This window comes from Cottoperca gobio, chromosome 12 (genome assembly GCF_900634415.1).
Source record: "Cottoperca gobio chromosome 12, fCotGob3.1, whole genome shotgun sequence".
Classification (NCBI taxonomy): Eukaryota; Metazoa; Chordata; class Actinopteri; order Perciformes; family Bovichtidae; genus Cottoperca; species Cottoperca gobio.
The window spans coordinates 22,356,176-22,368,127 of record NC_041366.1 but is presented as its reverse complement, the minus strand read 5'-3'; the positions used below and the strand labels follow the sequence as shown (position 1 = coordinate 22,368,127).

General features: G+C 38.3%; 2 protein-coding genes across 2 annotated transcripts in view; one reads left to right on the top strand and one right to left on the bottom strand.

Moving 5' to 3' along the window:
• Positions 1-3,178: 3,178 nt before the first annotated feature.
• LOC115016556 (polyubiquitin-B) lies at positions 3,179-5,672 on the top strand. The gene is made up of 2 exons (XM_029444367.1): positions 3,179-3,334; positions 4,518-5,672. The coding sequence occupies exon 2, from the start codon at positions 4,525-4,527 to the stop codon at positions 5,212-5,214; it is 690 nt and encodes a 229-aa protein (XP_029300227.1). The 5' UTR covers positions 3,179-3,334; positions 4,518-4,524; the 3' UTR covers positions 5,215-5,672.
• Positions 5,673-6,407: 735 nt separating this feature from the next.
• Positions 6,408-11,952, bottom strand: part of LOC115016446 (electrogenic sodium bicarbonate cotransporter 4-like) — a 36,727-nt gene continuing 31,182 nt past the window's right edge. Inside the window, exon 27 of the mRNA XM_029444184.1 lies at positions 6,408-7,158. Within this exon, the coding sequence (XP_029300044.1) occupies positions 6,861-7,158 (298 nt within the window). The 3' untranslated portion in view covers positions 6,408-6,860. The remainder of the gene's footprint in view (positions 7,159-11,952) is intronic.

Genomic DNA, 11,952 nt, shown 5'->3' with positions numbered 1-11,952 from the left:
AGAGCCAGAAATACATCACATTTATGACTGCATTTAGCTGATGCTTGTATCCAGAGAGACTCATAATGAGTGCAATGACATCATGAATACAACAAGCTGCTAACAGCATGGGTCAGACTCACACCACTCAGGCAATCGATGGACATTAATGTATAATAGAGATGCAGGAGAAAGATTAATAATGAATTTCATTTAGTTTGGCACTTTTCTTCCACAGTGGTTTGAAGTTCATCATAACTTTTAAACCCTTAGTGAGTCCTGAACATCATTACAGTTACACTTTCAGTGCACATCATTCAAAGTCAACGCCGACGTCCAACGTGAATTAATACCGTAACTCACTGAAGAAATTAATGTTTCACATTAAAAAGATTAAACTCAACAGATTTAACTGTTGGGGCCAAATTATCTAATATTTCACAACTAAAGCAAAGATTAGAGAAACATTTAAAGATCAGAACGTCTCTCACATTAATCATCTGACCCCTTTGGAGGGCCCGACCCCTATGTTGGGAACCTCTGCACTAAACTAATTGTATATAAAGTATTTAAAAGCAGCTGCACCCGCTGCACCCGTTGCACCCGCTGCACCCGTTGCACCCGCTGCACCCGCTGCACCCGCTGCACCCGTTGCACCTGCTGCACCCGTTGCACCCGCTGCACCATGAGTAATTTTACTGCTCTGTGAGTACTTTTACTGCTCTGTGAGTACTTTTACTGCACTGTGAGTAATTTACTGTGAGTACTTTTACTGCACTGTGAGTACTTTACTGTGAGTACTTTTACTGCACTGTGAGTACTTTTACTGCTCTGTGAGTATTTGTACTGCACTGTGAGTACTTTTACTGCACTGTGAGTACTTTTACTGCTCTGTGAGTATTTGTACTGCACTGTGAGTAATTTTACTGCTCTGCGAGTACTTTTACTGCACTGTGAGTACTTGTACTGCTCTGTGAGTACTTGTACTGCTCGGTGAGTACTTTTACTGCACTGTGAGTACTTGTACTGCTCTGTGAGTACTTGTACTGCTCTGTGAGTACTTGTACTGCTCTGTGAGTACTTTTACTGCTCTGTGAGTACTTTTACTGCACTGTGAGTACTTGTACTGCTCTGTGAGTACTTGTACTGCTCTGCGAGTACTTTTACTGCACTGTGAGTACTTGTACTGCTCTGTGAGTACTTGTACTGCTCTGCGAGTACTTTTACTGCTCTGCGAGTACTTTTACTGCACTGTGAGTACACTGCAGATACTATAAGTATGCTCACAGTACTTCTTGCTTTGGGTTTTGAATGCAGGAGTGTTTGGACATGTTGTCCACAGCGCTGCTCTTTCTTAAAGAGTGTCAGCACCGGGTCTCTGATGCTTTGGGACAAACTGACAGACGCTCTGACTTTGAGCAGAACCAGTAATGTCTCGGTGTGGAGTTCGATGTGTTGCTTAAAGATAGAACTAAGTATGAAGATGATTTATAAACGTAACGTTAACAGGCTCTGTGATGAAGAGCTGCTGAGTTTGAGCTTCATTCTGCCTCAGGAGATGATGCACATACACAGACGTAGTACACACTGTGTATTCCATTTCATATAATATTACAACATGTTTTCTATTGTATTTAAATGTACCTTCTGTTTTATCTTGTTCTATTTTATATATTAGTTTTTCTTATTCTTGCTTTTTACTTGCACCACTATGTCTCCTGCACTTCTTTGTTCTTTATTTCTTTTCATGTCTTAAGTGTACGTTGCATTGCTGGAGGAGCTGCATATGGAAATATTCTTGAACCTTGAGCTGAGTTGTGATGGTAACGTGTATATTAAACACCAAAACTCCTGCACGGCTCTCAATAAATACATATATCGTGTTTGCAAACAGTCTATGTGTGTATTTCTGCTCTTGAATATGTTCGTATAACACAAGTGCACAACTTGGCTCCAAATTAAAGCCGACATTTAGAAAATATTTCTTTCTTCAAGCATTTTTAAAACCAGAGGCAAGAGAAGAAGCACTTCAGACTAAATGTTGAGTTAGTGATTATCTGAAATCAAAAGACAATTACAAAGAAGACGCAATCAATAGAGTGGAGTCCTCAACCAAAGCTCAATCGTCTCCCTTTGCTCATTAGTTTTGCAGCCTTGTTTTGGTTAATGACGGGATCGTAATGAAGGGTGGCACAAGGTCGTGAGGTAACTCAAATCAATACTGTCAAACATTCAGTCAATCTATGAATAATGACTCAGAAGAACTTACTTGTTGTACAATATAAATGCATGATCATGGTGCTGCTGGGGTAAAGGTCACAGGGTCGCCAAAATCCATATCCTCTTGTGATTCTGAATATAAAAACTAAAATTCGCATTAACTTGTGTTCAAGAGAAACAGTCGACACAAATGGACGGGGGGACATGGAGGTCGGCACATTTGCTCTCAGTGGAGGTAATTATGAGCCAAGAATCACGGCTCCCTTTACGCCAAAATGCATTTTAAAACAGGGTGACAGGGAGTCAGGTGTCCCACCCTAAAACTCATGATATAAGGTTGTAACTCTGGACACTGTCAGTTAGAGGATAACCAAAGTTATTACAATTCATCGTGAGGGAACATGAATGTGAGAACTACATTTCATGGCAATACATCCAATACAGTCGTTGAGACATTCACAAATGTCGACCTGCTAAATTATGACTTCCTGTCTTTCAAAATTATATTAAAACTATTATTTAAATACAACATTTAAAGGTTTTAATTGAGGGTTGTATTCTGCACAGATTGTAAAGCCCTTGGAGGCAAAGTTGTCTTTTGAGATATAAATAAAACTGACTTCACCAATCAAAATTTATTTGTATCCTATAGCTGTCAAATATATGTAGTGAAATAAAAAGTACAATCATTTCCTCCAAAATGTAGTGCAGTAGCATAAAATGGAAATACTCAAGTAAATTACAAGTACCTCAAAATTGTACTTAAATAGGCTAAAGTGCTAAATTAGAGTAAGTAAATTTACTTAGTTCCACCAACGCTGCCAATGACATATATGTCAAGTATACATCCGCTTAGGCTGTGAAAGGGTCATTTTTCAGCCTCACTGTCTAAAAACACTATTCATCTCCGCCATAAAAACAGATATTGTTTCTTTACGGAAAATATATATGTTTAATGTACCCACATGATTTAATATGTTATTGTAGATTAATGGTAATTTATAGTTCGACCGAGTGGGACAGCGGAAGGATATCAGACTTGTTTCCTATAAAGTCCGCATCGCCGCTCTTTGTTCGTTAAACCTGACAGCAACCGGCAGAGAGTGAACCGAGCACCGGTGGGAACCAATTGTTTGTAAGTATTTTAATCTTTTTAAGGATTATTAACCTTGCCTAAACCCATTTTTAACATATATATATAAATCGTATTTGTGTTTAATTGACCTTAATTTAGCTGTTTGTAACGAGCTAGCGTAATGTCCGCTGTTTTGTTAGCTACGGAAGCTAGCCGCGGCCTAGTCTAAAAGAGAACCTCGCCAGACTGCAACACATTGTCAGAATTCCGCGTTTTATTCAGTCACTTAAATCAGTAAAGAACGAAACGATAACTTTTAAAACGGATTACAGAGTTTGGAATAACTGTTGCCGCATTAACGTCAAATAAAGACATGGATTGCGACATCCGGTTACCTTAGCAACGTTAGCTCATTAGCTTAGCTGTTAGCTCAAATGTCTGATTAGCCGAGCTACTGAAACTCATTTGTCATTTATTTCTTTTAGGTACAAAACTGGGTGTATTGTATTTATACTGTAGGACTGAGTACTGCTTTTGTGTTAATTGTCACGTTTCAGCTTTAAAAGTGTTAAAGCCATGAAGCCTCTGGGAGCACCTAGAAAATGCATCGTCACAAAGCTGAAAACGGGGTGTTTTCTTTGAGCTACGTAGTTTAAACGAAACCGCGACAAAGCTTCAAACATGACCACCGTTAGTATTGGTGTAATTATTTTTACTAAAGTATAGAATCTAAATAAGTCTTTCACCACTGGCTGAATAATGTATCTCGATCTTTTTAAGTAGCGTTAAATGATATTGTAGTGTAACGAGTATTAAATTCTCTAAAACGTTATCAACCATTTGGATGACTCAAAACTGAAACTGTTAGGGGACTTCTTCAAATCATAAAAGCCTACAATGATTTAGTTTCATTATTTAACAATAAGTGGCTTTCTCTTCCTGTCTAAACTGAATATATCAGCTGTTAGCATATAGAAGATGCCACCCTAGGAACATGCATGTATTTAATAAACCAAATTATTATTGGGTCAGTTCAGACAATAAAACGCTGATTAATCGAGGTGTGAAAGCGGGTTCAGTTAGTTGAATAATTAATGGAACAAGGAAGTGTAATGTGGACAAACTAAACTTCCCTAAATTAGAGCATTACTTTCTATATTCTAGTTTGTATGCAAATAAAGTTGCAAACCCTTTTATGAAAGGACTTATATTTAATAATTTTTTGTTTTTTTTCCCTCAACAGTGTCAAAATGCAGATCTTTGTGAAAACCCTGACTGGCAAGACCATCACTTTAGAGGTGGAGCCCAGTGACACCATTGAAAATGTCAAGGCCAAGATCCAGGACAAGGAAGGCATCCCTCCCGACCAGCAGAGGCTGATCTTTGCTGGCAAGCAGCTGGAAGATGGCCGCACCCTGTCTGACTACAACATCCAGAAGGAATCCACCCTCCATCTTGTGCTCCGTCTGAGAGGAGGCATGCAGATCTTCGTGAAGACCCTGACTGGCAAGACCATCACTTTGGAGGTGGAGCCCAGTGACAGCATCGAGAACGTGAAGGCCAAGATCCAGGATAAAGAGGGCATCCCTCCCGACCAGCAGAGGCTGATCTTTGCTGGCAAGCAGCTGGAAGATGGCCGCACCCTTTCCGACTACAACATCCAGAAGGAGTCCACCCTCCACCTTGTCCTGCGTCTGAGGGGAGGCATGCAGATCTTCGTGAAGACCCTGACCGGCAAGACCATCACTTTGGAGGTGGAGCCCAGTGACAGCATCGAGAACGTGAAGGCCAAGATCCAGGATAAAGAGGGCATCCCTCCCGACCAGCAGAGGCTGATCTTTGCTGGCAAGCAGCTGGAAGATGGCCGCACCCTGTCTGACTACAACATCCAGAAGGAGTCCACCCTCCATCTTGTGCTCCGTCTCCGTGGAGGAAAGTAATGCATCTCTGCTTTAAAGATGTCTCCATAGACCCACCCATCTATTCCAGTGTTTAATTCGCTCCTCCTGCTCCAGCTGTCGGTCATTTCATTCTTTTTTTTTTTTTAAGTTTCAATAAAGGTTAAGCATTCCTGACTTTTGCTTTGACTTTTCATTTTGACTGCTTTAGCTGACAGTTAATGTTAAATGTGTTTTTGGGGTTTCAGAACTTGCCGTGAGGTAATTTTCATCTGTTTTGTTGAAAAATTAATACACAAGCACGATGTAAAAATCAAATTGGATCCAAGTTTGTGGTTAATGTGGTCCAGCATAGATAAAAGTTCACTATCGGGTATCTGTTACCAAGGTGGTAGATAAATGTTCATTGTGTCTTTCATTATAACCCCCAGAGTGGAGCCTCTATGAAAATGCTGCTGTAAAATGTTGATCATAACTAATAAAATGGCTTCTCATTGTCACCTGCGCCCTTATATTATTTTAAATTAAAACCGCATACATAAATGAGCATGTCTTTGTTGCAGTGCTTATTCAAAGTACCAGACATATCAAAGTTTAAAGTTACACAAAGGCTTCTTTGTACTTTGCATGTTTGTCCACTAGCTGTCACCAGAAACCAGCTGAACTAAGTATTTATGAGTTTTGACTGCTCGAAAAGGTAAAAGTGATAGAAGTAGAAATATTCTTAAGGTCAGTATTCTAAACTCTAGTACTCTGATCGATGTGATCATATATATATTAATATATATGCAACTCTCACATTTGAACATGAAACTTTGACTTTCAGTATAAATACTTGTGTAAAGATACTTTCATGATTTTTTTGAATTGAATATTTTTAAACCTTGTCAATAAATTTGAAATGTGTTACAGAAATGAACCGTTACAAACGGATCTCTTATCCCAGGGTTTTGAAGTATTTACTCTTGTTACTGTTGAAGTATTGTTGTTCAGAGGTTAAACAACATGTTGCATCTTTAAGCAGATTCTCCTTTTATTCCCCCCCCAAAAAATCAAATCAGAAACAAGAACAAAGTAAAATTGATATTTGTGTGTATATATGTGTATTTAAATTTCTTTAGAAGAATCCTTATAGTATGCCATAAAAGTTCCTAAATTGACTTGGTTACATTCCAACACTGAGCGTTAATGAATTTAAGACAAAACAAACCATTAACAATTTTTAAATGCTGTTTTTATTAGTTTCTGGGTTTTACATCCTTAAAGCACATAAACCAGCATGTAAATCTTTATTCTTTAAATGCATAAGATAAAATCGCAAAGATGAACAAATCATGATCAATAATACTGATGCCTAACAACGGTCCAGAGTGGGTTCATGCATTTTGTTATTAATATCACATTTTGGTTGTTTCTTATTGTCTTATTGTCACTACAGGAAGAGTCTCAGAGATCTGAGAGTTTCAGGTCGGGGAGCTGTCTAACACATGTGGCATTATATCTGAGAAACACCCAATTAATAAATGAGCAAGAGCATTTTCTGTTTGCTTATTGGGCTCAGCTTCTAAACTGTAATTTTAACTGAGATACAAATGGAGATATCATGCAGATTATGAGTTATAAACAGTATGCAACACTTTGCGCCTTCCTTCTGTGAGTGTGTGTAAGATCACACCTGTAAACTGTGTCTACAGGATGGTCTCAGTACAAGAGTCACCGAAGTGAGCATGCAGTTTTTGATGAACGTGTCTGTGTATTCCAGGTGTTGGCAGCAGGTCATTATGGGGATAAAGGCGGTGTTGTTGTTGTTGTTGTTGTTGTTGTTGTTGTTGTCTGGAGTAGAAGCCCGAGTCCTCACAGTCTGAGTCCACCTGGATGCTGACCTGGGGCAGGGGAGGGCACAGCGGAGCGTCCCCGGGATCGAGGCTTGAGGTGTGGGAGTGGGCAGGTGAGTCGGGGCAGGAGATCTTCAGGTGCAGAGTGATGCTGTGGAGCCGGCCAAGTTACACTTTTACTTACTCACAAAAACACTCAGTTTATTAGGTACACCTCGCTAAACCTAGTGCAACAGTCCTCCTTCACGGAGGCGACAGTGCTCAGTTTTTGCTTTGTGTGTTAACGGATGTTTCTATTATTTTGTCCACCCCATTTATATCAATGATGATAAATAACAGACCCTCAGTTTAAAGCAATACAGCTCAACAGCAGCACAAAATACCAACGATGGAGGACATATTCAGATCCTTTACTGGAGTACAAGTACTATAACCACAATGTGAAAATACTGTTGCATGTTCCTGTTGCATTAATGTGTGTGTTACATGTTCCTGTTACATTAATGTGTGTGTTACATGTTCCTGTTACATTAATGTGTGTGTTACATGTTCCTGTTACATTAATGTGTGTGTTACATGTTCCTGATACATTAATGTGTGTGTTACATGTTCCTGTTACATTAATGTGTGTGTTACATGTTCCTGTTACATTAATGTGTGTGTTACATGTTCCTGTTACATTAATGTGTGTGTTACATGTTCCTGATACATTAATGTGTGTGTTACATGTTCCTGCTACATTAATGTGTGTGTTACATGTTCCTGCTACATTAATGTGTGTGTTACATGTTCCTGCTACATTAATGTGTGTGTTACATGTTCCTGTTACATTAATGTGTGTGTTACATGTTCCTGATACATTAATGTGTGTGTTACATGTTCCTGCTACATTAATGTGTGTGTTACATGTTCCTGCTACATTAATGTGTGTGTTACATGTTCCTGTTACATTAATGTGTGTGTGTTACATGTTCCTGTTACATTAATGTGTGTGTTACATGTTCCTGTTACATTAATGTGTGTGTGTTACATGTTCCTGTTACATTAATGTGTGTGTTACATGTTCCTGTTACATTAATGTGTGTGTTACATGTTCCTGTTACATTAATGTGTGTGTTACATGTTCCTGTTACATTAATGTGTGTGTTACATGTTCATGTTGCATTAATGTGTGTGTTACATGTTCCTGTTACATTAATGTGTGTGTTACATGTTCCTGTTACATTAATGTGTGTGTTACATGTTCCTGTTGCATTAATGTGTGTGTTACATGTTCCTGTTACATTAATGTGTGTGTTACATGTTCCTGTTACATTAATGTAATGTGTGTGTTACATGTTCCTGTTACATTAATGTGTGTGTTACATGTTCCTGTTACATTAATGTGTGTTACATGTTCCTGTTACATTAATGTGTGTGTTACATGTTCCTGTTACATTAATGTGTGTGTTACATGTTCCTGTTACATTAATGTGTGTGTTACATGTTCCTGTTGCATTAATGTGTGTGTGTTACATGTTCCTGTTACATTAATGTGTGTGTTACATGTTCCTGTTACATTAATGTGTGTGTTACATGTTCCTGTTGCATTAATGTGTGTGTTACATGTTCCTGTTACATTAATGTGTGTGTTACATGTTCCTGTTACATTAATGTGTGTGTTACATGTTCCTGTTACATTAATGTGTGTGTTACATGTTCCTGTTACATTAATGTGTCTGTTACATGTTCCTGTTACATTAATGTGTGTGTTACATGTTCCTGTTACATTAATGTGTGTGTTACATGTTCCTGTTGCATTAATGTGTGTGTTACATGTTCCTGTTGCATTAATGTGTGTGTGTTACATGTTCCTGCTGCATTAATGTGTGTGTTACATGTTCCTGCTACATTAATGTGTGTGTTACATGTTCCTGCTACATTAATGTGTGTGTTACATGTTCCTGTTGCATTAATGTGTGTGTTACATGTTCCTGTTGCATTAATGTGTGTGTGTTACATGTTCCTGCTGCATTAATGTGTGTGTTACATGTTCCTGTTACATTAATGTGTCTGTTACATGTTCCTGTTACATTAATGTGTGTGTTACATGTTCCTGTTACATTAATGTGTGTGTTACATGTTCCTGTTGCATTAATGTGTGTGTTACATGTTCCTGTTGCATTAATGTGTGTGTGTTACATGTTCCTGTTGCATTAATGTGTGTGTTACATTAATGTGTGTGTTACATGTTCCTGTTACATTAATGTGTGTGTTACATGTTCCTGTTACATTAATGTGTGTGTTACATGTTCCTGTTGCATTAATATGTGTGTTACATGTTCCTGTTACATTAATGTGTGTGTTACATGTTCCTGTTACATTAATGTGTGTGTTACATGTTCCTGTTACATTAATGTGTGTGTTACATGTTCCTGTTACATTAATGTGTGTGTTACATGTTCCTGATACATTAATGTGTGTGTTACATGTTCCTGTAACATTAATGTGTGTGTTACATGTTCCTGTTACATTAATGTGTGTGTTACATGTTCCTGTTACATTAATGTGTGTGTTACATGTTCCTGTTGCATTAATGTGTGTGTGTGTGTGTTACATGTTCCTGTTACATTCATGTGTGTGTTACATGTTCCTGTTGCATTCATGTGTGTGTTACATGTTCCTGTTACATTAATGTGTGTGTTACATGTTCCTGTTACATTAATGTGTGTGTGTTACATGTTCCTGTTGCATTAATGTGTGTGTTACATGTTCCTGTTGCATTAATGTGTGTGTTACATGTTCCTGTTACATTAATGTGTGTGTGTGTTACATGTTCCTGTTGCATTAATGTGTGTGTTACATGTTCCTGTTGCATTAATGTGTGTGTTACATGTTCCTGTTACATTAATGTGTGTGTGTGTTACATGTTCCTGTTGCATTAATGTGTGTGTTACATATTCCTGTTACATTAATGTGTGTCGTAGTTTAATTTACACACTGCATCATATTCTATAAGATCATGAGCTCCTCAGAAAAACATTTTCATCTTTGTGACATCATATTCCAGCTGATCAAATTGCTTTTTAAAGACTTTTTTTGGCTGACGAAGAATCTTCTCATGAAGGAAACTTCATCACAAACATCTGGAGACACATCTTTAACTGACAGGAAGAACTGTGACGAGGAACTGAAGTTGTTAAATGTAGTATAAAGTAAAACATTTAGCTCTGAGGTGTAGAAGTATAAATATATATACTTAAGTCCAGCACTTCAGGATGTGTTCTAACAAACGGAATATTAACTTCCATGCAGGAGGATTAAGGACGGTTCATCCAGCTGAACCTAAGACACTGAAAGTGTTTCAAGATGCTTGTTTTAGCATCATTGAAGCTGCAGTGTTTTCAATCATCATCACTTTAATGTATGAGACAAAACACGACAGTAACATCCTGTAGAGGGCGCTGTTCATCAGGCACTAACATTTCTCACACCGGCAGGACGGGAGACAGACAGAAGGCATTATGGGAAATAAAATGTACTTTTCTCAGTGAAGTTTAAAAACAGCACATTTCTTCTTAAACTTTGGTATGAATGCAACCACCTTTATTGACATTCTGAATACACTGAAACTACTAATTCATCAACAAACAAAAGGCCAAATATGAAAGTAAAGATGTTCTCTTTAGTTGTCTTATACAATAATAAATTAATTATCTTTACGTTTCACTGTTGGGATAAAACTATTTTAATATATGTTAATCATTAAATGCAGCAGAATAATGATATTAATCATCATGTGTGGGATTGTAATATACAAAACAAAAGTAGTGTTCCTAAGTGTAACTTAACATGTGTTTCCTTTAGTTTACAACACAGAGTAGCTGTCCTGCAGGAACACTGAGTGGAAAACAGTTAAATGCAGCGAGTTACCGGCGTGCTCAGTATGTGTTTCCACACTTTAGTCAAGCAGAGAATAAAAAACTCGCTCTTATATGTGGATGGAGTCAAAGTCACAGCATCACAATCTGTAAACGCGACGATGCACCTTCAAAATAAAAGCTGATTAAAGGGCATCGCCGTCATTTCAGCTTAAATCCACTAAAGTGTTGAAGCTGCTGCTGCACGTCTTTACTCTGACGAGAAGTCTTAGCAGTAGATGTGATCATTTAATTGTGATGTAAAACATATAAACGTGTCCTTCTACAAGTCTCATGAAACTCCACTGCTGAAGTGAAACAGAGCTGGAAGACTTCTTTATCATCGCTGCTAATAATATTATATATTATAACAGGCATCAGAATAAAGCTGTGAAATCTAACTTTCCTCACATTTGACAGCCACTCAAATATAATGTGATAACGGACAGAAACGTGAACCTGCAGACATCACAGTGAGTTTTATACTCCAGTACTACAGGATAGAGTTTATACTGAATATTTAAATGGTTCTGTCTATGCACGTGCACAGAATAAGTAAATGTCACGTGTAAATCCTCCTCCAACATGTCCTGTATAAGTACGAGTGTGTGTCCATGTGTGTGTCCATGTGTGTGTCCATGTGTGTGTCCATGTGTGTGTCTATGTGTGTGTCCATGTGTGTGTCCATGTGTGTGTCCATGTGTGTGTCTATGTGTGTGTCCATGTGTGTGTCCATGTGTGTGTCCATGTGTGTGTCTATGTGTGTGTCCATGTGTGTCTATGTGTGTGTCCATGTGTGTGTCTATGTGTGTGTCCATGTGTGTCTATGTGTGTGTCCATGTGTGTGTCGATGTGTGTGTCCATGTGTGTGTCCATGTGTGTGTCTATGTGTGTGTCCATGTGTGTCTATGTGTGTCTATGTGTGTGTCCATGTGTGTGTCTATGTGTGTGTCCATGTGTGTGTCTATGTGTGTGTGTGTCTGCAGGCGACAGTGTTGTTGTCGCAGCTCGTGTGTGTCGGGGATCAGATCCCTGAGGGGCACACA